This window comes from Sinocyclocheilus anshuiensis, unplaced genomic scaffold (assembly GCF_001515605.1).
Source record: "Sinocyclocheilus anshuiensis isolate Anshui unplaced genomic scaffold, SAMN03320099.WGS_v1.1 scaffold807, whole genome shotgun sequence".
NCBI lineage: Eukaryota > Metazoa > Chordata > Actinopteri > Cypriniformes > Cyprinidae > Sinocyclocheilus > Sinocyclocheilus anshuiensis.
Window position 1 is genome coordinate 712013 of NW_015551077.1, and position 26257 is coordinate 738269.

The window sequence follows — 26257 nt, forward strand, 5'->3', positions numbered from 1 at the left end:
ATTGTCCTAATGCACGGTGAGGAGGAGAGTTTGAGTGGCTAAAGACTCTCCAAGGACCACAGCTGGAGAATTGCTGAAAATAGTTGAGTCTCGGGGTCAGAAAACCTTAAAAAAAAAAAAATAAAAATCAAACAGCACCTACACCACATGCTGTTTGGGAGGGTTTCAAGAAAAGAAAATGCTCTCATCCAAAAACAAACTCCAGCATATTAATTTGCCAGACACTACTGGAACTTCAAACATTATATATAACATGATACAGTATATATAACCTAAATTAATAAATGCTTTAAAAATGTTCATTGTTTGCTTGCATTAACTTAATTTTTAGCATTAAGTATAAATTAGCATTAATTAATGAATTATGAACAAACATGAATTAAAAATATATTCATTTACATTTACATACATTAACATACATTATATTTGTATATATTAAAATTAACTCTGGTACATATTTTTTTTGTAACAGTACAAGTATTTTTGCAACTGTTTTTATTATATTTATATATTAATTATGTTTTTAATCATATATAAATAATATTACATTATATTTCAATGTTAATATATTTATATATTCAAATTAGTAGATTAATAAATGCTGTAAAACTTAGTTCATTGTTTGTTGCATTAACTAATGTTAACAAACTAAACTTGATTGTTGTGTTCAGTGTTTGTTGTGTGAGTAATAATGCTAAACAAAGGAAATATCTTTTGTGAACTGTACTATACAGTTTTAACAAAATTAGTTGTCTTTAAGTATGCTGTCCGGATTTGTCTTTTCCAGCCTGTAACTGTGATCCGGTTGGCTCTCACAACGGTGGAGTGTGTGATCCGCTCACAGATGTGTCTCTCGGGCTGATCGCGGGTCAGTGTCGCTGTAAGCCTAATGTGGAGGGTGAACGCTGTGACCAGTGCAAACAGGGCCATTACGGACTCAGTGACGACCCTCTGGGATGCCAGTGTAAGTCCATGCCTTACACACTAAAGCGAACCCAGATCATTCATCAATTCATGTGAAAATGGTTTTGAAAGGTCTCAAATAAAAGTTGCTTTTGTTTTGTTGTTACCCAGCATGCACATGCAATGCTTTGGGGACGGTTCCAGGTGGAAGCCCATGCGATACAGACTCAGGAAACTGCTACTGTAAACGTCTGGTTACCGGAAGGAACTGTGACCAGTGTCTGGTGTGTGTTCTGCTTGCATTATGAGTTAATTCATATTTCTTTGTGCAATAACACCATAAATGATTTTAAAAACATAACATTTTACGTTCATTATATTCACTGCAAAAGCCATTTTTCTTGTGTGATATTGCTTACATTTTTATTCAATTAAATTATTAAATGTGCATTAAATTATTATTATTATTTTTTACATTTATTACAATTATATTTTCAATTTATTTATTTATAAAGATTTATAGCATTCAGATATTCCAAAATGTGGTCATTTGCCTTTAAGAACTGCTGTTCACATTTTGCTTTTTGTGAGGTCTGTCATAAACACTGTGGTGTTTAAATAGTCTTTTAACTAGTCTCTCTCTCATAGCCTCAGCACTGGGGTCTCAGTAACGACATGGATGGCTGCAGACCATGTGACTGTGATCATGGTGGCGCAATCAACAACAAGTGAGTAAAACTACTCTATTCTGCCTGAAGTGCCTGAATCTCTCATTCAAATACAGTTTTTATTACTATTATCATAGTTTATAGGGATAAGGATTTGACCAATCATAGGGCCCCATGATTTCCGCGGAAAACGCAGACGGAATCGCGGAATCCGATCGTAAAAATGCAATTTTCTGTATAACGTGGAATGTCATGGAATTTGCCTAATTTTTGATGAATAAATCAAAAGTAGGTCAGTACAATTAAATCAAAACGCGGTATGGACTAGTGTATTTGAATATTAATCTGCAAAAATGCTATTTAAATAAGAAGTCTGTGTTCTTCATCTCTGTGTGTTTGAGTGGCGCAGACGAATGGTTTCATTTACTACACACATACTGAAGCGCGCGTGATGCTTGCGGTGATTTCAGCCTCTGCAGTCTCAATATCTGAGTACATGAACACATAAACATAATCTCTAGAGCTGCTCTGAGAGTCACTTCATGAACATTTGACCATTTCTTTTGAGAAAAACTATCGTCATATCATATACAAACAGAAACTTAAAGGTCTTCATAGCAACTCGTCAAAATAAAAGTTTGGTTTAACTTGAAGAAAATGTGACAGAAATATATTACTGAATGTAATGATAGTAAACTACTACTAATAAAATTATTATTAAAACATTATTTTCAAGGAACATTTACCAGAAAAATGTAAACACATAACACAGTATTTCTGGAAAAAAAATAAAAATAAAAAATACTAAATTCGTTTTTTTAATAAAATCAATTATTTAGAGATGTTTTTAATTATTAAAGTTTAATGAAACCATTAAAATGGAATCCAAAAAACTAATGGAAAACTGAATTTGGTAAAAATAAAACTGAATTTGAGGAAAAAAAATGTCATAGGGCCCTAAAACTGCATTTTTTGTTAAACTTTTAATAAATTGCTTTTAAATTGTGTAAGTTTCATGATTTCAGTTAATTAGACATGCTTTTTGATTAATACAATTTAATTTAACCATTAAAACAGAGTCTAAAAAATTAAAATCCAGAAAAAACTGAATTTTGAAAAATGTCATTTTAATTTTAGTTCAGGTTTTAGTAATTTTGTTATATGCTCTTGTAATTTTTATTAGTTTTTCTCTTTTTTTGTAATTAATATTTCTGTTTAGCTTTAATTTATTTTTATTTCGGTTTTAGTTTTAGTCATTTTAGCACTTCAACTTTAACTCATTTATTTCAATTGATGCCAAAGCAACATTCTAAGTTTTTCATCTAATATTTAGATTTAATTTGATTTAATTTACGCATTTTGAATAGTTTTTGTTAACAATTAACACTTCCCTAAGTATTAAACTTTGCCGTGTAACTCATCATGGACATTGAATGAGACTTTAACTTACGCCGCTTGCTGAGGAGAGTTGTGCTATTACTTTTCTTTGTGATCAGACTTAGATTTTTGACAATAAAATGGATTTAAAAAAGCATTTTCTTCAGAACTTGTAAAAATCTACTTTCTATTCCTACTTCTTCTTCGAAAGTTGCATCAGCCTGTTGAGAAACCACTGGCAGGAGGCCTGAAATAACAGTGAACTGTTTCTTAGATTGAATGTTTCTTAGTCTCATATTAAGTTCTGAACTGGCTATATCGTCCAATAAGAAAACTCAATTTACATGAGTTACAAAGGCAGGCTTTTACTGCAGTCCTGGGTGCCGTTTCTCACAGGTTTTGTGTATTGCCTGTGAATATGTTTGTGTGTGCAGTGGCGCAAAAACTGGGTATATATGCAGTGCATAGGGGCACTATATTCTTTAATAAAACGTTATAAATAATCAAAAGCTTAGTTGTTAAAAATAATGTAATGAAACATTTTTTTTGCGTTTTTTAACATTTTTAATGAGTAAGAGTACTCTTTACTCCAAAACATTTATGATGGCTAATGCAATTTACTAGTTACATTTTGCACTGCACCTTTTTCTGCAGCAGTTTATTTATGCTATACAAAAGAAGTGAAATCGCCATCTACAGGGCATTGAAGGTACTATATCTTGTGCGTTTTAACCTTACTCACTCAAACTTGTCAATAATGCTATGACTATAACACATGCAACAACAAATAGGCTAACAAAAATTTAATAAAGGGAACATTTAAAATGGTAACCATATGTAACCATATATCTTTTTTTCTGTCTATGTTTACTAAACACTTTAAATGAACTGTAATTGTGTCCATATTTTAATGCTTTATATTCTGCAACTACATTTTGCTCCTCTCATCCTTTCTTTACTTCACAGATTGAACTTCATGCCTCGCCTTTATTTCTATTGTCTCTCTGTTTTTTCTTCCATCTCTGATTTGAATTTCCTGACTGCACACTCATTTCTGTTTTCTAAAAAAATAGATTATACATGTCAACTATAACATAACCAGTGAATGTTAATTTATTTAATGAATTTGAGCATAATAACTAAAGTTTAAATGTTGCCTACTGGCCCACTTTATCTAACACATTCAGCCAAAATAATATTTGTATAAATTTAGTGATCAACCTTTTAAGTTAGAAATAAAAACACTTATTTCAAAGGGTTTTCTCCCTCTCACCATGAGGCAGTCCTCATTTAAGGTGTTGCCACACCCACCAGTGTCATATTGCATGAAAAAAAGAAAAATTTTATGCTCTGAAAGTGTAAACCCATTGAGCACAGTACAATCAAGCTTAAACGGCCCACTTTACTCACTTTATTGCAATTTTGAGGTGTTCAGTTTTGTTTTGATTTTAGAAAATAAACATATGATTGCTGTCCTCACAAATAATCTGTTTCTTGTTTTTCCCTGGCATGTCTCCTAGGTGTTGAGGGACTAGTACACGTTTTTATGAGTAAAATACTCAAGTACTGTTAAAATCAGATACTCTTTAAGACTTTTACTCAAGTCATATTGAAATTGGTGACTTGTAACTTGTAATGGAGTCATTTTTTACTGTAAAGTATCTGTACTTTTACTCAAGTATGGTTTTCAAGTTCTCTGTACACCTCTGTTCATTTCTGAATAACTCTATTTCTCCAAAAAAAAAAAAAAAAGTCATGATATGTTTGTGAATGGGAGTTTGATTTACATTTGAGAGGAACTGAGAAGATTATTAATGATACAAACAAGCCACCTTTAGCCAAAATTCTTTAAATTCAAAATAGGCCATATTTTGTGTAGATCAGATGAGTTTTTTTTTTAAACTCTTGCTACTTCATACTTTGTACAAAACAATGCTGAACTTTGACAAAGAAGTCATTTTTAAATGTTATAATAGTGATTTTATAATGTTTAAATATAAACCCAAAAGCAAAACATGTGAAACGAGCTATATTACAGAGTGGAAATGGTAAATGAGACAATGAATGATCCTCTGCTGCCATCGAGTGGTCATAGTGGGAATATTATGACATTGATTTTAACAGTATTTGTATTTCTACCAGGTGGCAGGACTATTCCACTTAAAGGGGGCATAACAAACACAGTTTCACCCAATCTCATGTTAATCTTGAGTACCTATAGAGTAGTACTGCATCCTTCATATCTCCAAAAAGTCTTTAGTTTTATCATATTTATAAAAGAAAGATACAGCTTTACGATCCTCTCCGGAAAAAGCCGAGCTCCTGGAGGCGCGCCATGGGCGGAGCTAAAGAGTGACGAGCACTTGGGCTCCGAATGCCAACAAAACAGACATTTGATGCAGTTTCATTTACTGTCTGCAGTTCCAGATCATGACCGGGATCTTTTATAGCTGGGACCGCTCCATCTTTCAGTATCAAACGATGTGCAAATCCAGCGTCGAACTGGGCCTTATTAAAACGTTTGTCAACAAACACACTTGTGAAACTCTGTTGCTGCCCCGGAAAAACAAACTGTATCCACTGTTTACAGCTGGGTTCTTTAGGAAGCTGAACAAAGTTATCTTTCCCTTACAACCAAAAACACACTTCTTTGGATTGGAGACATTCTTCCCGAGCAAGTCCCGTGCAGCGCTGCCGCCGGATGAAGCTCGTTGATGGGCGCGATGTCGCTCTCACTCTCCCTCTGGTCGATGCGTGCGTGGGCGCATTCTTCCGGGAGAAATACCCATATAAGGAGTTCCACCCTCATTTACGTCATTAAGAGCCACGATTGAAAAAAACTCTCCGAAACTTGTACGAACCCGGAAGTAAGATTTTTGGCACAGACATACCCCGTCATATGTCCAGATTGTTTTTTGAAACTTTGTCCATGCTTAGCATGAGAATCCAACTCTTTTAACAGTGTAAACAACTCTGAATGCATGAAACAGCATTGTACCCGCCCCCCCTTTAAGCATGGCAGATTTTCCATGAATTATCTCTAAAAGTAAAAATAAATAAAAACGTAAAAAGTGAGCAGTATTGCATTAGTTTAAAGAAAAATACAAATAAATAAACAAAATAAATGTATTCTACTGTCTGGGGTCAGCCATCAGGAGTTAAAGTGGATGTTATACAACACACTTTTATTTATTTATTTATTTTTTTCACTTTTCCCCATTTTTTTCCTATGATATTTAAAATGGGGGAGGGGTTTCGAACCTTTGTAACTTCTTTCACCCCTGATGAGTTTGCATTCTTCCATGCCTAAGCTAGTTAATGGTATTTTGGTCATTGACTTACAGAAAGTTTTCTGTGGGAGTTAGTGTTAGGGGCTAGAATACAGGGGGGCGCCAACACTGATCTTGCATACCCCTCAGCAAATACGCAGTTGCGCCCCTGTGTGTGTGTCAGCGTTGAATATGTCCCCCTGAGCTGTTTTCCTCCAGATCTTTCAGAAGAACCATCTGACTTGCTTGACGTTATTTCTTTTCCTAGTTGCTCTCCTGAAACGGGTCAGTGTCAGTGTCGCGAGCACATGTTTGGCAGGCGCTGCGACCAAGTAGAATCTGGTTTTTACTTCATTGCTCTGGACCACTACACTTATGAAGCAGAGGACGCCAAGTTTGGACCTGTAAGTGTCCTTAATATTCCCATTTGTCAACGTCCTTGAGTATCTGAATGATATCTGTATATATATATATTTCTGTCGGTAGGGTGTGACGGTTGTCCCGAGACCCCAGCCTCAGGACAGATCCCCTACTTGGACTGGCATTGGTTTTGTAAACGTTCCTGAAGGTGCCTATCTTGAGTTCAGCATCGACAACATCCCCTACTCTATGGAGTATGACATTATCATCCGATATGAACCTCAGGTGACTTCCTCTACAGTTGTGTCATATTAATCACATAGTATAATACTAGCATTGACATTTGACTTGTACAGCTTAGTAATGTCTAACTAAAGACATGTTTCATCAGCCTTGAGTTAAAGGGTAAGCAGATACTTTTACATCACATCATTACATCATCTGCTTGCTCTTTCATGGTGTGTAGCTGCCAGAGCAGTGGGAAGAAGTGTTGATGACTGTCATCAGGCCTCGTGTCATTACCGCCAACAGCCGCTGTGCAAACACAATGCCCGACGATGACAACCAGGTGGTGTCTCTGCATCCCGGCTCCAGGTATGAGAGAAGAAGGACAGACCACCTGATGCACATTACCTTTCATCCAATAATGACACTATAGCTCTGTGCTACCCTACTTCCTACTTAGGCAGTATTTTAAGTAATCATACTGTAGATGTACTCCTTATGCAAAGACTAGAATAAACTAAAACTATTAAAAACAATTGAAATGAAGCTGAAATTTTAGATGAAAAAGTAAAGTTGAAGCACTAAACTAAGTTGAAAATTGGAAATGTTGTTTTGGCAACTAACTGAACTAAGCTGAAGCACTAAAATTACTAATTGGAAATAAATGAAAACAAAAAATTAACCTAAAAGAAAAAATACAAGTGAAATAAAACCCCCCCAAAAAAAAAAAAAAAAACCTGACAAAAGCACATAAAAGAATTACTAGAAATTACACTCAAATTAATATTGTATAAAAAACTACAATAGCATATAAATAATTATTTTTATCACTATTTTTACAGTCTATTGGGTTCAGGATTTGATCAACCCAAGTCATTATTTATATACTAGTATAATATTTATTAATATTTTGAATTAGCTTTTACTTTTGTATATTCAGTTTTCATTTTAATTTTAGTTTAGGTTTAAGTACTTTTGTCGTTTTTATTATTATTATTATTATTTTTTTTAAATATTCCTTCATAGCTTTCAATTCAGTTTTAGTAATTTTAGTACTTCAGCTTAAACATATTTATTTCAATTAGTTTCCAAGGCAACATTTCTAATTTTCATTTCAAGTTTTTAAAGTTTTAAATGTATTTCTAGTATTTATATTTATTAATATTTGAATAAAAAAACGAATAAACTAATAAAAATGATAAAATCACATAACAAAAGTACTAAAAATTGAACTCAAATTAAAAAGCTAATTCAAAATACTACAATATTATATAAATAACACTGAAAGGCTGTTGTAGATGGTAGTGGGCAACATTTTGCTCATTTGACCAAATTCCAAGGCAGCATCTCATGTATCCTTTACAGAGAATGTAATCCCAGAATGCATTGCCACAAATCCAGAGAGGTGTTTATTGTAGATATATTTATTGCATTCAAAGCTTAAAAGTAACAATAAAAAGTAGTTAAGTCTAATAAAAACCCAAGATTTTTTGCTTATTTTATTCTTACTGGAGTGTCTGGCTATTAGCTTAGCAACATGCTAACATAAAATCCCATTGAAGTCAATTGCATGGTGAGTCTATTTGTATGGCACATACTTCCTGCCTATGTAGAGCGCTCAGAATCAATTATTATGAGATGTCACTTCAGTTAGGATGCTGCCTAGTTAGGTTTTTAGTCAGATGCGATCACATCAGCAAAAGTTAGGGGAAAATTTGCTGGCAAAAAAAGGCCCATTGAATATTGTAGTGTAGTGTAGTGATGTATGAAGCACAGCTCAAAGAGAAGTCACTCTCAAACCAAGCAGATTCTGTTGGTCAATGCAGCAAATTCTCGTGAACAACTTGAACTTGTTGCGAAATCTGCATGGGGAAATCTTTCGCCCTCATGCAAAATTGCAGAATGCACCAGTTTCTATTAAAATGTGAATTATCTTGGTTTTGCCCATCAGGTATGTGGTGCTGTCTAGGCCTGTGTGTTTTGAAGAAGGCTTGAACTACACCGTGCGTTTGAGTCTGACTCGCTACTCGGCTCTCAGTGATGTGCAGTCGCCGTACACGCTCATTGACTCGGTAGGCTTTCTCTTTTACCCTGTCAGATAGACAATCTCAGTTGCGCTGGAATCTTCAAATGCTGAACGGTCGATTTCTATCCTTGCCCTCAGATCGTCCTCATGCCACACTGCAAAAACCTAGATATTTTCTCTGGCTCTGGGTCAGAGGGTGGGGACTTGGTGACCAACAGCGCCTGGGAAACCTTCCAGCGCTACCGCTGTTTGGAGAACAGCCAAGCGGTGGTGAAAACCCCCATGACTGATATCTGCAGAAATTACATCTTCAGCATGTCGGCTCTTCTGCACGAGGGAGTTAAAGGTACATCCATAACTTCTTTATAAATAAAAACATACTTTAAACTAATAAAATGTGTGATGATAATGATGATATGTGTTAAATGATGTTCTTAGTCTTTCCTTCCTATGATGGGGAAGCCCAGACAAATGCTACAAGATTATATGTTGAATTAAATTTCAGAAACAGTTTGTGTAACCAAAATGCCAATATCAATCAGGAAAAAACAACAACAACAACAACAAAAAACCTTATGCATAGTGTGGGACTTTTAATTATAAACAAGCCCGAAATACACCAGGACTTTTATTTTGAAATGCATATACTTTACTATTGCGGGCTGCTCATTCAAAAAGTTGGACAAAACAAAAACTTTATGCATAATACAGGACTTTCAATTCTAAACAAGCCCAAAATACACCAAGACTCATATTTTGAAATGTATATTCTTTATTTTTCTACACGCATCTCATTCTAAAAGATGAGGAAAATAAAATATATACACTTACAACCATCTACAACATAGATCGTAACCATCCAGCTGTAGATCGTAAGCAATCTATTTGCATAAATGCACAGTATGGATTGATTGCGAACTGCTCTGAAATCGTGAACATGTAGAATGTGCTGTGTTTTGAATTTGAGACTTATTTAAGACATCATAAAATGATAATTAAGACATTTGTTATACGATTTAAGAACTTTTATGACCTCAAACTTCATAAAACTGAATTTTAAGGACCTGCTGAGTCTTTTTTTTATTCGCACATGCATTTTACAGTTTGCACACATCTATTTTTAGTTGCTAATGCAAGTGAAATGCCCACACTATACTTATTATCTTATACTTATACTAATATCACAAATGGCATAATCACATGATCTTTAAGTTCTGTCAGGACCACTATCGTCAAAGATGATTGACAATTAGCATACAGTTTGGATTGGCGGTATGGTTCTGTTCTGGGCAAGAACTCCCTGCGCATCCATGCAGCCTAGCATGGATGAGAGCAGGGAGAGCAGTGATACCCCCCCCCAGGGTAAACAGAACAGAACTAACATAAATGTATTGCAGATATCGTTAAAGTTCAATAATTTTATGTACACATTTTAGAATTAGTCTGATTCAAAGGAGAATCAGAAGGCTGAATCCTGACTGACAGAGGAGGAGCTGGGGATGGAGGAGGATAATTAGCTATTGAGCAATGCGAAAACTGCTGATAATACTGAGGGACCTTATATATGAATGCTTAGATAGGTGTTGTATTCCCATAGGTAGATGGGGATCAACTGAGAGTCAGCTGATGCGAGCTTGACTAACGTGACCGGCCAGAACGAACGCTACGCTTGATATCGTTCCACTTTGTTTAAAGCACACACATACAGATTCTCACACTGTCATTATTGGCTCCATTCTCTAACCGCATAAGAATCCCCTTTTCTCTTTATGATAGACGCGCCAGTCTTCATTCTGTCATCATTCATTCAGCTTTCATTTTCCTCCGACTGTTGTCTCTCATCAGAGGTGCTTTCCTCCCTCATGTCAGAGCTTGTGACAGGGCCTCTGGCATAATTATACTGCTCTACAGGCTTCCTGTCTGAGACTTTACAATTTCATCAACTGTCAGGACAAGAAGAAAAGCAAAAGACATGGCTAGAGGCGTAAATCAGAACGCAAGCTTTGCTGACTATAAATATCAGTGTGAAAATGTTGACTTCCACAATCAAACACAACATAACACACTACTACTGAAAAGACGTCTTCAAGTCATACTTTAAGAAACTGTAACTTGTCAAGCTTCATATGATACATTATGTAAAAAAAACAGCCCTAGAACTCCCTACTAGGAAAATTAGGCCACATTTCAAGGCTACACTTTAATAAGTAGCAAACAACATTGAAGCTATTTAAGGAGGCAATCTTTTTTTTAATATATAACTTTTAAATATATAATAATTATATCTGAAGATATTATTTAATATGATTAAATATTAAAATTAAATATGAGATATTATTTATTATTTTATAAACATTGTTGTGTAATGATGCATATTTTGCTTGAAGAATTTCTTTGCCTTTACAAAAAAAAAACGTACTCATTCCTGGAGATAGCAAATTAATTTCCACAGAGTATGTAGATGACTATCAATAATGCAATAAATAGTAAACGTTAATATAATTTATGGACTTTTAAACACGTGGACCTCAAAAATCTGCATACAGTATCAATTTATCGGTTGAGCCTATATTACAAAACCGATATCTGAGTAAGGAAAAATCCTTGAATCTTGTAAAAATATTATTGGCTGATCTCTTGAATGTAGAGAAGTATGGATAGCTGTGTGAAAAACAATTGAATTTGGTAAAAAAATTAATAAATAAAAGCCCAACCAGATCAATCCTGACACTAATATTGGTCAAGTTTATTTAGGGTGAATTCAGGTAAATTAAAGCACTTTTTGCCTTTGAAATGACTGGAAAAAAATTCCCCAATTACCCTGAATTAACACTAAATTAATTTTTCTCCTCTGTTTCTCTCAGCCTGTCAGTGTGACCCACAGGGGTCTCTCAGCACGGTTTGTGACCCAAGCGGTGGCCAGTGCCAGTGTCGTCCCAACGTGGTTGGCAGAAACTGCGACAAATGTGCCCCAGCGACCTTCCTTTTTGGTCCGCAAGGCTGCAGGCGTAAGTACAGCATGTCAATGTCGCGATAGTACAGACTGTGTCATGTATTTCTGAAAAGTCTTTCACAAGCCTAATTGTGGTCTCTTGTTGGTTAGCATGTGATTGCAGTCCTGAGGGGTCCGTCCACTCTTTCTGCCATGAGGCCAGCGGTCAGTGTGAGTGTATTCCTGGAGCGTATGGGCGGCAGTGCGACCGCTGTCTGCCTGGACACTGGGGTTTCCCTAACTGTCGCCCCTGCACTTGCAATGGCCACGCTGAGCAGTGCGACCCACATACAGGACAGTGTCTGTCCTGCAGGGACCACACCACTGGACACAACTGCGAGAGGTTAGTTACAGTTTTCTTTATTGAACATTATAGGTCTAAATTTGCAGGAAAGTACAGCCTTTCATTCATAAAATCACTTCTGCAGGTGTTTGAATGGGTACTATGGTGACCCTGTCCTGGGCTCTGGAGACCACTGCCGCCCCTGCATGTGTCCGGACGGTCCCGGCAGCGGCAGACAGTTCTCCGGCACGTGTTATAAGATCCTCGACTCTAACCAGGTGTTCTGCGTCTGCAACCAGGGATATAAAGGTAACCAGCAGACAACTTATTTGATTTATATGAGCATCTGTCAAGAACACCGTAAATTTCCTTTATCATGACACATGCTAGTACTTGTCAAATAGTTTACACCATTCAAAAGTTTGGAAGCTGTAAGATTTTTAAATATTTTTAAAGTGTCTTATGCTTTCCAAGGCTACATTTATTTGATCAAAACTACAGTGAAACAGTAATTAGTAAATAGGAAATGTTTCTTGAGCAGCAAATCAGCATATTAGAATGATTTCTGAATGATCATGTGACACTGAAGTCTGCAGAAATGATGCTGAAAATTCATCTTTGATCACAGAAATAAATTACATTTTAAAACATATTCATATAGAAAACAGCTTAAATTGTAATAATATTTCACAATATTACTGTTTTTGCTGTATTCTTGATAAAAATAAATGCAGCCTTGGTGAGCAGAAGATACCTCTTACAAAAGCATTTTTTTTAAAGAATATGGTAATATTTTGTCTTGCAATATGTAATTTTGTAGCAGTAAGAGCTGTAATTCAACACACTTCCTTTCGTGTCATCCTTAGGTGCCAGGTGTGAAGAATGCACCCCTGGTTATTACGGAAACCCACACGAGGTGGGCGGAGAATGCCGGCCCTGTCAGTGCAACAACAACATTGACATGATGGACCCGGAGTCCTGTGACGCCCGTACGGGCGCTTGTCTCAAATGCCTGTACCACACAGAGGGCGAGGGCTGCAACCGCTGCAAGCTCGGTTATTACGGCAATGCTCTGACACAGAGCTGCAGGAGTAAGTTTATGAAGAAATCAGTGTTTTTTCAAAAATATGATCCAGATATTTTTATATATATTTTTGGCTTATAAAATTGTATTATAAAAGTATTATTGTCGATACAATGCCCGATTTATAATTCTATTTATTTAAAACATAAAGATAAAGATTAGTACTTTTGAAGTCTAGTTAAAGTTTTTTTTTTTACTATTATAAAAAAAAAAAAGTTAAATCATTTAAAAACTTACATTTTGTGCATCTAGTATAACTATGCATTGGACTCTTAGCCGCTGAGTTTTTAATGTTTTGTCTTGGTCTTTCTCAGAGTGTGTGTGTAATCATATGGGCACTGTTAAGGAGATGTGCCCCTCTCCGGGTAACTGCAACTGTGACTTAAACAGCGGCCAGTGTCAGTGCCTTCCCAATGTGGTGGGCCAGCACTGCGATCAGTGCGCACCGGACACGTGGAATATAGGCAGCGGGAAAGGCTGTGAGGCCTGCGACTGCGACCTCAACCATTCATTCAGCTCCTCCTGCAATGAGGTTAGATCACAATCACACCCATCTCATGTTTTGGATTTTAATAAAGTGCACACAGGGATTAATCTGTATTTTTTTTATTCTCTGTGCTGTAGATTATGGGCCAGTGCTCTTGTAAACCTGGGTTTGGCGGCAGAACCTGCCGAGAGTGTAGAGAGCTGTTCTGGGGAAACCCTGAGGTCAAATGCCACGGTGAGCTCAGAAAAACTGAAAAATACCAGTGCAATAAATGACTCAGTCAATTATGATAATAATTTGCAATGCATTTAACTTTAGTAATGTGATGTATTTCTGAGGGAACCAGAATATTCTTCAGGAAATAATATATTACAGCTCGTCATTTTGTTCATTTAGTTGGCTATGATATTATTGGTTTTAATATTATTTATATTATTATTTCATTTATATTACTACAATTTCAAAAGTTTGGGGTCAATAAGATTTTTTTAAAGAATGAATGCTTTCATTCTGCAAGGATGCTTTAAACTGACCAAAATGACAGTAAAGACATTTATAATGTTACAAAAAAGACTCTATTTCAAATAAAAGCTGTTCTTTTGATCTTTCTATTCATCAAAGAATCCTGAAAAAAAGTATTATGATTTTAAAAAGAAAGCATTCAAAAAGAAAAAGAAAATTCAGCTTTGATCACAGGAATAAATTACATTTTAAAATATATTAAAACAGAAAACACTTATTGTAAATTGTAATAATATTTCACAATATTAATGTTTTTACTGTATTTTTTATTAAAATAAATTCAGCCTTGGTGAGAATAAGAAAATTCTTAAAAAAATATATTTTAAAATACCTCATTCGGACCCCAAACTTTTGAATGGTAGTATTATATTTATTATACTATTTTAAATATAATACAAAGATAACATATAATACAAAATAACAAATACTATATATATATATATATATATATATATATAATATTATATAATAATAATGATTTTTATATAATAGTATTATATAATTTTCCCTCACCTATGTCTTCTTGGTTATGACAGTAGTCTGAAAACTATTATTTTGTATTCAGAAAAATTCACACCAATAAAACGTGCTTTTTTAATTGAATTTAATTTCAGAAAGTTAATATTGAAATTAAATTATCACTGCTAAACATTAAATAAACCCAGATAATGAACCTAAAAGCATGTTGCTGACATTGCAAAAACGTCAGTTGTGAGTTCTGCCAATACCCCAAACCATAAAATCTGTAGGCAACACAGTTTTGTAGGAATGTGTAGCAGAATGGAGAAGCCCTCGGCCCACTCTCTGATTTGCCCCAGATGTGCACGACCATGAAGAGCTCGTGGGGTGATCTGTCCATGCCTCGCAATATCCTCTACTCCCACAATGCACCTTTGTGTTCATCAGCTTTCCCCTTATGGGGCCACTAGTGTCTGCCACAGTGCTCCTCCTCAGAAAAGAGGCTTTGTCCTCTCTCTGACTGTATTTGTGGCTGTGCAGACCGTATCTTTGGAAATCTATTTGAACCTGATGAAGAATTTTCTGGTGCTTTTGAGGTCTTGAACACAAGGAAAGTGCAGGGTACAATTCTGATGGTATTGAGCGTCGACTACAGATGTGTTTTATTAGAACTTCACTACAATCTCAGGCCAATGAACAGCTCATTATTAAGGGTAAAATATGACCTACCATCAGCATTTCTAGCACTTTACAAGTTGGCGAAAGAGATTTCCAGTGAATAACATTTCGGTCTGTTCACACAAAGCCACACAAGTCATATAAACAACTTTTATGGTACATTTTTGGAATGACATAAAGATAATCAAATGCAGACTTTTTTTGCACAAACTATTCCTTTAATACGCCATTTGGCCTTGAGCAGAGCAGGTTTTGAACTCTGAGCAGATAAAGCAGTGTGCTGGTACGTTTTTCATGAATGTTTAACAGCAGTAAAATGGACTTTGTAATGACAGAAGTACCTCTCGAGTGGTTTAGGCTGGGAGACAGTGGTTCCCCTTCTCAGGTATGCGAGATGTTAAAGGTTTACATCCCCATACCTTGGCCATATATGTCTATGTAAACGATTGCAGAGTACACACATGCACTGCATTCAATCTTCAAGAAGCGTGATTAATTTAGGTCTACTTTTCAAAGATTCATGTAATTCTCAAGCTGGCTTTTAAACAATAAAATGCAGACGTGTTCCACGGGCAGTAAAAGCCTGTCCTTGAGTTTTTATGTCTATTGTAAGAGTGTAAATTGCTACTAAATACTTCACATCACCAACACAAAAGCTCCTACGCCTGTTACCGTCTCCAGGGGTCACATTCATGGCATTGTCTCAACAAGAAACACCCCCGGTGCTGCCTGAGGCCCCCTGGATAATAGCAGGGATTACCCTCTGAGATAATTCCCTATCTCTAGTACCTTGTATGCATTAGCAACCTTAAGTGAAGGAGTCTTTTCCTGTGGAATGTGTGTGTAATGTAATCACGTCACATCGGAATTCGTTTTAAGTAAACAAACCGTCCCAGACAGGGTCCCCATTCACATATTGTATGTGTCACATGCATTGTCCTGAGTTCTCCTCAGGGGTCAAAAAAGTGCTGGTCTCTGGTTACCTCCATAAAGACATGAGCTCTGTTACAAATAGTGAGCTACCAACCTACCTAGACAGCATAATTTTCCTGCCCTCTAATGCTAAATTTACACTGCAAAGGTGGCACAGAAGTGCTTTCCGAGCTGGCATTTATGTGTCTTTACACAGACTGCATAATGCTGCTCAGAGGTGGCATGAATGCATTTACACTGCAATTTCAACAGTGTACTGTATTTTGATATTAGGGGATGAGGTGGGTCAGAGCAGGCATACTTTAGTCTGGCTTTATGGAGAAATCTGAGCAGGCACAGAGCAGCTTTAACCTGTAAGCTGTAAAGATGCCTTAAGATCATTTGTTTTAGACAGATTTTAAAGCGTCCTTCATGAAGAAGACATGGTCAAGTCAAGTCAAGTCAAGTCACCTTTATTTATATAGCGCTTTTAACAATACAGATTGTGTCAAAGCAACTGAACAGCATTAATTAGGAAAATAGTGTGTCATATAATGCAAAATGACAATAGTAAACACAAATTTTTCAGTTAAAGACAGTTCATCATTGAATTCAGTGATGTCAACATCCAGCTCAGTTTAAATAGTATCTTTGCAATCAAGTCAACGGTATCGCTGGAAATGAATGGTGTCCTTCATGGTGCAAGTTTCGTCTGATATTATATTTACAAGTTGAATGAATGCCACCACAAAGTCGTAATTATGAATGAGAAACCTTGTGAAGGTGAATTTTGTTTTGAGCCCAGAGTTTACGAGTTGGAAAACATGGCGAAACACGATGGATGTAGTGTCTGTATTTAAGGAAATTTGTTGAATTAATGAAATTATTACTAAAATTACTTTCTGCTACTTGCAACAAAAGTTGCTTATACAAAATATAATAGTATTATACAATTGCAATGGAATATATAATGATTCAGGTTATGGCAGCTTCATACATTGAATAAAAACACAAAAAAGCAAACCTGATGTGCCTTCTTTATTCATCATTTTTGTAGAAGCAGAGTTGCGTCGTAAAAATAAATACTAACTCATAAATACTAACTTCCCAGTAGTGCTTGAACGCCCCATCAGAATTGACTTGTGCCAAGCTGGGAAAAAATACAAATAAAAAGGCGGACATGAGAAATACTAGTTATAAATATACTGATATTTCACTCAATATTGAAAAGTATTGATAAAAATTAGTTAAATCTAATTAAAATGGACTATTTTACACAATATTTGTGAGTGCTATGTATTTTATGCTTATTAGAGTAGTACATTGTTAGCTTAGCAACATGCTAATGCCAAACTCTATTGGAATCAATTGCACGTTGCATGAGGAGTGCTATTGGTGTGGTGTACAGAATCGCAGCCTATGTAGAGCATTCAAAATCAGTCACTTAAAGGCACAATATGTAATTTTCGCCGCTAGAGGGCGCATATTCAAAATAAACAAAGAGGCAAAGGCGTAGTTTGATGAAGCCGTGACTGAGTGTGGAGTCATGGGAGTTGTCATCTTCATCCCCACAGCCGATGCAATCCAGAAATCATGTTCATGGATGAGCTAATGATTTATTAACGTAGTAGAATGAAGCAGGGTGAGGCTGAAAGCCGTCGAAGCGAAATGAGGCCGCTGAACGAGCGTTGACACACGGCTCGAAAGCAGCAGAGCTTTTATTACGCCACAGTCGACCGCTTCCGCTCCTTCCGGTCGTGCGTATGTGGGGAAAAAAAGCAGCGCTGTTTTATCATACTAGATACATTTGAAAGTTCTATTATGCTACTCTGTGCGGTCGTCACCGGTCTATTAAAACGCACAACATATTAAAGCGTCTTTGGTGTTTCCATATTTTCTACAAAACAAAACCGGAAATCGAGGGGTTATGACGGCATTGGCAGGCGACACAATGACACTATGGACACGCTCCGTGTCACTAGTTAAAATTGCTTATTTCTCTGGATTTAAACATTCTTCTAAACATTTGGGATAGTGTAAGTACACAAGTCAGCAAAATATATAACACTGTTCTAGTGGTTTTTGGATATTTTAATAAAAAAATCTTACATATTGTGCCTTTAAGCAAAAAATTTGAATAGGATGAAGGTAACTTTGTCACAGTAGACAGCTAGCTTGTTAACTAGATTTTGGAATAGTGCTAAATAGATACTGTATGCTGAAAATCAAATAGAAAAATAGAAACGCAGATTCTTTGACTGGTGAAAATGGTCTTGATGAAGGTTAACAGGGTCGTTACAACTCCTAGAATTTTCTGTGGAAGAGTATATTTGTTTAAGGGCCTCATGTTAGGTCATTCCTAACATGGTGTTTGCTAAGTGTCTAGTCTGTCATTGTGGAGCAGTTATTGCCTTTTTTTCACCAAACACTATGAGACGACGCTAGCAGTGCAGCACTAAAGTTGGCAAACAATCTTTTCCCTCATCCTTCCACTCCCACCACCTCCACCTGACTCCAACGCTCACTCTTTCAACTCCAGGCTAATAAGGTCACAGTAACTCAAGGTTTGCACCTGTTGACAGAAAATGCCACAGTCAGTGAGCTGTTGTCTTAAACATCTTGCTAATAGTTAATTTCGGTTCATTTCTTTTAGCCTTTCAAGTTGTATTTTTCTAATAATATCTTATAAATAAAAAAAAATACAGTTCTACCCAATATTTATGTATTTTATGCCTCTGTTAGCTTAGCAACATGCTAACATTAAACCAGTGTTATTTTAGTATTTATATATTACAGTTTTTATTATTATTTTGAATTAGCTTTTATTTTTTATCTTTTCAGTTAATTTTTAATTTGTTTACATTTCAGTATTTTATATATTTAATATATATACTACTATTTAGGTTTATTTATTATTTCAGTTGTAGTTTTAATGCTGTTTTATTTTTAATTTATTTTGAGTTCTTTTTTTTTTTAATCTAATATGTATATATTATTTAATTTCAACTTCATTTCAGTTAACAAAATTTTTTATAATAGTTTTAGTTAATGATAAGCCTGCGTTAAACTTCAGGTCTCTGTACTTAAACCTCAGTGTTCCTGTATATTACAGCATGTGATTGTGACCCAAGAGGCATCGCAGAGCAGCAGTGCAACAAGGCCACAGGTCACTGTGTTTGCGTGGAGGGCGTTTCCGGGCCCCGATGTGACACGTGCGCTCGAGGCTACACAGGCGAGTTCCCACATTGTGAGCGCTGCCACCAGTGCTTTGCCGAATGGGATGTAATTGTGGGCGACCTCACCAACCAGACCCATAGACTGGTCCAGAAGGTCAATACCATCAAAGCCACTGGCATTACAGGACCCTACCAGGCCACCATCAATAACGTTGAAAGCAACGCCAACTCAATCCGCAACATCTTGGCTCAGAATCCAGCCACTCAGCCTTTAACAGAGATCCAGGGACTTCTCGAACAAGCAACGTAAGTTACGACCTTGCTCAGGATGTGGAAGCAAGTGTAGATCCTTCTCATCAAGTCACGTAGAGAAATCATTTTTGATTCTTATCATGAGACTAACCCTAACCCTAACTCTAACCCTAACTCTAACCCTGTTTGAATCTTTTCCCTGAAGTTCCTTAATGGCTAAAATGAACACCAACCTTAACCTGACGGAGGAGACCTTGTCCGAGATCTCATCCGACAACAACAGCACGGACACCAAACTGAACTCCCTCAAAGAAGAAGCTCAGAAACTGGAACAGACAGTGAAAGACCTTCAGGAACAGGTGGAGTTTGTGAAGAATTCAGACATTCGAGGTGAGTAATATCACTTGAGCACTTTTCTTCAATAGACCCAGACAAAGCATCAATGCACCATGCTTTTTGGTCCACAGGGGCCAGAGCCAGCATGACTCGATACTATGAGCAGTCCCAGATGGCAGAGATCCGTGCGAATGCCTCCACCATTGACCCATACAACCTGGTCAATCAATCTGCCACCCTGCGGACAGAAACGGAGGACTTAATGAACCAGACAAAAGAAGAGTTCATTCAAAGGCAGGATGAGTTTTCGAAGAAACTGGACAACCTCGCTGGACAGCTGGAGACTCTGGACCTTTCTGAGCTTAGCGAGAAGGTAAAGCAGTCAACAAATTGATGAACATGGATAGTTTTTCGTTTTCAGAAGCAAATCAGGTGCAATCATGTCACTTTCATGTTATCTTTATGGTAAATCAATGGAGATCCTCAAGCTTTTGTTTCTTGTCACATAATATTTTAACCTTTCAATTACATGTCACAAATTGTGAGGCTTGTTGAAGACAGGTGTACTGTTACATTTAAATGTGATTGGACTTCTAGAGACCAGAGTATCATAAAGTCTTAGGGGTGATCAAACACCCAGAACACACTAGCAACTGCATACTACTTAGAACCATAGAGGTATATACATAGATGCCTCTTTGGTGGCTGTTTCTATGTGCCGCTAGATACGTAAACCATATTGGAACGGTCTGTCAGAAACCATGTTGGAACGGTCTGTCATATTGGAGTCGGTCCGTGAACACTCAAGAGCAAGTTGACGGTGCGTCTGTACTTATATGCATATATGAATATCTATATTTTTAATAGGGTTACAAAGAGGCGGAAATTTTCCACTAAATTTCTGTGAATTTTCCAAAAGTTTTCAAAAAATTCTGGAATGTTTCCAAAATCTGACCTTTTCTACACCTTTGCAACCCTAATCTGTAATAGACTTCAGCAGATGATTTTGCTAAACTAACAAAATATATCAAGACTAAGGCATTAGAGAACACAACATCAAAAGTTACCATAGTTTAAAAACCTGTAATATTGAGTTAGTACATATTAAAAACACAAACCATCTTGAAACTCATGGCATCTTGAAACTCATTTATTTTAATTGTGAGTGACGAGTGACGACACATTGACTGTTCCAAGATGGCCGACGTGTCTGAAGTGGTCGAATGTGGAATCTACCTATACATATCTTTGCTAGTAACTACATAGCAGTGCCCTTGAGACCACCCAGAATACCTAGCAAATGCATAGCAAAGCCCTTGCAATAACACACGACACTCCAGCATCATCCCAGTGAGTTTTGCATATTTAAATATAAAAACCTAGTTTTAACTTTGTGATCTCTCTCTGGATAGACATGTGGCAGTCTAGCTGGCTCAGAGAACTGTGCCGACTCCCCCTGCGGAGGCCTGAGCTGTGTGAATGTGGAAGGAAACAGGAAGTGTGGAGGAGAGGGATGTGATGGCCTCACCATGCTGGCCCACAATGCCTGGCAGAGAGCCAAGGACTTCGACCTAGAGATTATCAGCGCTATGGAGGAAGTGGACAAGCTCTCCAAAATGGTGAGGTTTCTCAGCTGATACTGTATCTGCTATTGATATGATAAAAGATTTTGCAATGCATTTTTCTAGAGATTTGCTTCTGTTCGGTTCTTCTCACTGTTAAGCACTTGATAACTGCTGAATGCTTTTGTGTAGACTTTGTAGACATTCATTTTATTGTAGGATTTGCAAGGATTTCTTCTAAAAAACATATTCTTTAATAGTCCTTAATTTGTATGTTCAGGTGTCAGAGGCAAAGTTAAAAGCAGATGAAGCAAAGCTTAATGCTCAAGAAGTGCTAGCAAAGACTAATGAAAACAAAAAACGAGTGGATGGCAGCAACGAGGAGCTACGCCAGCTCATCAAACAGATCCGAGACTTCCTCACTCGTAAGACACGTTTACAGGTTTCCTTGAAATAAGTTGCTTGGATGATCAAGTCCGTGAATTTTAACTCCTACTCTATCTGGTTCCCCAGAAGATGGAGCGGACCTGGAAAGCATCGAGGCTGTGGCCAGTGAAGTTCTGCAGATGCAGATGCCCACCACTCCAGCCCAGCTGCAGAACCTGACCGCAGAGATCAGGGAACGCGTGGGCAGCTTGATGGACGTCGAGGACATCCTCAACCAGAGTGCCGCCGACATCCTGAGAGCAGAAAGCTTGCTGGAACAAGCCCGCAAGTCCAGGTCTGAGATATATTCAGTAATTTACATCAGTCCGAGAGAACAGTTTGATAGAATAGGCACTTGCCGCAAATTGCAATTTTTGCCACCTCATTACCAAATGTGATTATTTCCATCAAATAAACAAAAAAACAAAATTTGAATTTTGCACGCTAGGTTATTTTTATTTTATTTTTTCATTTTGGGCAATAGTCTAATTATTAGTAGAGCCCAACCGATATGGGTTTTTGGGGGCCGATACCGATATTATTAAAATCTTTTTGTATATTATAGTACAGTACCAGTCAAAAGTTTGGACACTTTCCCATTCGTGTGTCCAAACTTTTGTCTGGTACTATATATAGAATACAGTATATACATAAACAGAATATATATACATAAACACATTTTTTGCAATGATCACTCAAATGTGGTGACCAAACACTTATAATGAAGTGACAAAGATATGTAATGGTGGCAGGACATGTAATTATATATGCTGTAATTATGACAAAGCTGCATGTTTTCAAACCTTTTCATTAACAGAAACTATGAGTGTTGACATACTAATTAACCATAATATAAAAAAAAAAACAGTAGTTTTAGAAGGCGGAATAAGAAATATGATTTCAGTTTACATTGTGATTATATTATTTATTTATTTGTAGCATTTTGATTTAGATTTGAGAGTGTTATAATATATCAATAATAACAACACAGCCCTGCATCTTTAAAAAAAAAAAAAACTCTTGCAAAAAAAAAAAAAAGCCTATTACCTAATGTGATGATGCTAAGTTTTCATCATGTACAAGCTTTTTATCATGTACAGTTTTTTGTCCATAAAAGAATGAAGATTTTCAAATTATATATATGTGAAAGCTTTAATGCACTTATCAAACTAACAAATTAGTCAAAATGTTAAAAAACAGTATTAGGCGTGAAAATGCCTTCAGTATCATTCACACATGTGAAAAGCGTCTGAGAATTGAACAAAGATAGGAGGAAGATAGGAATCGTGTCTTTGTGGCAGTTTTTCTGGTGTTTAAAGGATAATACAAGACTTCCTCACCTTACAAATGGTTGTCAAAAGCAAAAATGCTACAAAATGCACATATTTTGTGGGAAAGTGTGACATACTAGAGCAAAACTATTTTTGAAATCACAACCCCAAAATTAGCATTCAACAAACATTGGATTTCATTCAGCAAATGTGATGCAGGGCGGTGTAATTTTGTGATTTCAAGTCATTTTAAGTCATCCTGGTTGAGAACCACTGCACTAAAGTGTACCATATCTGTGGAATGTGTTAGTATTTTTCCACTAGAGGCCAGTTCATTAAACAACATGTTTGTATGTTCTCTATTTTTCACAGGAAGGAGGCGACCGATATGAAAGACACAGCTGAGATGGTGAAGGAGGCCTTGCAGCAGGCTGAGCGTGCCCAGAGTTCAATAACCGAGGCACTGAAACAGGCCACTGCTGACATCAAGGGAACGCAAGACTTGCTGGTCTCGGTAAGTCTACATCACCAGTCATTTGTTCCAAGGGGACGATTTTAGGCTTGTCTTGGTCATTATCAATATGGTGCAATTTGGAATTTATATTTGAAGCCACTTTGTCACTCTTTTGTACAAAAGGTGGAGTCAGAGACGTCCGACTCAGAGCTAAAACTGAGTAACTCCACCCGAAAGCTCCTGAAGTTGGAAAGCGATGTAGCTCTGCTGAAAGAAAAGGCTCTCAACACCTCCACCAGTGCCAACAGCACAGAGAAAGAGGCTGATAGCATCAATGCACTGGCTGACCAGCTCAAAAAGGTGCCTGAATTACCTGGACATGTTACGTCGTCTTTGGTATTAAGTTTTGCATTTGTAACCTCCTGTGCTGTGGTTGACTGTTTATGCAGGATTTGGATTCAGAGCTGAAAGACAAGTACAGTAGTGTTGAGGAGCTGATCACACAGAAGTCTGAAGGAGTGGCAGAGGCCAAGAAAAGAGCAGAGAAACTCCAACAGGAAGCCAAAAATCTGCTGCTACAGGCCAGCGACAAACTTCAGCTTCTGAAAAGTACGTCAATACTGCATTTCTAGTTCCTGTGAAGCAAATATTACTGCATCAGCATTAAAAGTGATTTCTGGGTTAATACATTTTAAACATTGGGGGTTTAGAAAAGAACTATCACACAACTGGTTCCAATTTAATATTTAGTGCTCTAACTTACGATGAATTTTGCTATATTTCGGTGTTTTTCAGATCTTGAGAAGAGCTATGATGAAAATCAGAAGCTGCTGGAGGACAAGGCCAATGAGCTGGTGGATCTGGAGAAGGCTGTGAAAGAACTGCTTCAGGAGATCAGTCACAAAGTCACCGTCTACAGCACCTGTCTGTTTTAACACTACTACAGACTGCATTAGGAAAATATATTAAATTACCTTCTATGTCGAATCCCTGAGAAGGTTTTGTGAGTTTTACATCTGTTACAGTTACAGTTTTACCCATACGTTTATATTTGATCACTGTATGGAAGGGTGTTACACACTTTTATGACCACAAAAGAATGTAATTTGGATTTTAAAACATAGCAGACCAAAGAGTGAATGCAAGATATGCCCAACATTACTAGGAGAATGCAATTACAGTCGGCTCATTGTTTCAATTTAAGATTAAAGTTAAAATAAAGTCAAATAATATAAATGTGATTTTTTTACTTTTCATTTACTGATATCTGGACCAACTTGTAAATTCCATGAAAATTCAATCAGAATAAACTCAAGTGAGTAATACAGTGTGAAACTGTGTTATTGTTACAGTGTGAATTTGTCTCATGTTAATAAGTTAATAAGTGTTTTCTGTGGCTTTCACATTGTTGCTCAATGTGATCATTAAAATAACCAGATCATGAGAGTCATTTGCTCGTGAATCAGACACTGCTCGTACTGAATATGTTATTACGTTATAGTGAGTTAAAGTTATTGTGATTAACTAACTTCATTAAGTGAAGGATTCAGACCAGTTTTAAACTGGTAACTCCTGTTTTTTTTTTGTTTTTTTTAATAGTGATTTATTGAAATAACCAAATCATAAGAGCCATTTGCATGTGATTCGAGCTGCACTGATCTGTATGTTTTTGAAGTAGAGTCATAAGAGTCATTTGCTTTTGAATCGGACACTGGTCGCACTGTATATGTTATTTCGTTATACTAAGGTTAAGTTATTGTGATTAACTAGTTGATTAAGGATTCATCAGACTGTTCTAAACTAGTAACTCCTAAGTTTGTTTGTTTTTTTCTTTTGAGCGATTTAATAACCGGGTCTACTTATTTGCTAGAGAAGGGACCTACTGACTACCTCAAGACAATATAAAGACGCATTTTTTTTTTTTTGCCATTACTTTATAGTACATTCAAACTAGAGTTACATTCTACATAGTTACATTCAAATTAGACTGCGTTCACAACACATGTTAAATATGATTTCTTTTGACGTGTTACTGTAGATTGCAATAAGTATTGCAAACAGTATAAGTACTGGTTATGAACGGGACCTCAAGAGGGCATTGGCTTTAAAGTCACCATGAAATCAAAATTGAAAATTCTTATTTTTTAATGGAATACTGTAGTGTTTATTATAAATAATTTATCCGTGCACTTCATTATTTTTTTTAAATTCATGTGCCCTCGTAATCTTTCAGCAAAAACGTTAACCTCCCCTCCCCCTCAAAACGACTCCTCATCTCTTCCGGTCACGAGCTATGACGCAAGGGCGGAGCTATCTGGAACTGCCAGCAGCTGCAGTGACATCAGTGACGTTTGGAATAAATGACAGGGGGAAAAGCTGAAGCTGATGCTTCACTTTATAGCACCTGACACCAGTCATGAGGGAGTACGTTACCCCTAAACATTGAAAAGATATTAGGATATTACGACAACATTACTCTTAGGACATCGCAAACTAATTTTTTTCATGAATATGACTTAACCTGATGGAGGACGC

The 26257-nt window shown here is 36.6% G+C and overlaps 1 protein-coding gene across 1 annotated transcript in view; it reads left to right on the forward strand.

Annotated features, from left to right (window-relative positions):
• Positions 1-24993, forward strand: part of lamb1a (laminin, beta 1a) — a 39648-nt gene extending 14655 nt beyond the window's left edge. The window contains exons 10-33 of the mRNA XM_016452487.1: positions 788-964; positions 1075-1187; positions 1552-1631; positions 6486-6621; positions 6704-6862; positions 7044-7171; positions 8754-8874; positions 8967-9174; positions 11693-11836; positions 11932-12163; positions 12249-12412; positions 12970-13194; positions 13502-13719; positions 13812-13908; positions 19358-19727; positions 19879-20063; positions 20141-20382; positions 21422-21628; positions 21852-21996; positions 22085-22292; positions 23641-23782; positions 23906-24082; positions 24172-24331; positions 24518-24993. Of these exons, the coding sequence (XP_016307973.1) occupies positions 788-964; positions 1075-1187; positions 1552-1631; positions 6486-6621; positions 6704-6862; positions 7044-7171; positions 8754-8874; positions 8967-9174; positions 11693-11836; positions 11932-12163; positions 12249-12412; positions 12970-13194; positions 13502-13719; positions 13812-13908; positions 19358-19727; positions 19879-20063; positions 20141-20382; positions 21422-21628; positions 21852-21996; positions 22085-22292; positions 23641-23782; positions 23906-24082; positions 24172-24331; positions 24518-24657 (4178 nt within the window). The 3' untranslated portion in view covers positions 24658-24993. The remainder of the gene's footprint in view (positions 1-787; positions 965-1074; positions 1188-1551; positions 1632-6485; positions 6622-6703; positions 6863-7043; positions 7172-8753; positions 8875-8966; positions 9175-11692; positions 11837-11931; positions 12164-12248; positions 12413-12969; positions 13195-13501; positions 13720-13811; positions 13909-19357; positions 19728-19878; positions 20064-20140; positions 20383-21421; positions 21629-21851; positions 21997-22084; positions 22293-23640; positions 23783-23905; positions 24083-24171; positions 24332-24517) is intronic.
• The last annotated feature ends 1264 nt before the right edge of the window (positions 24994-26257 follow it).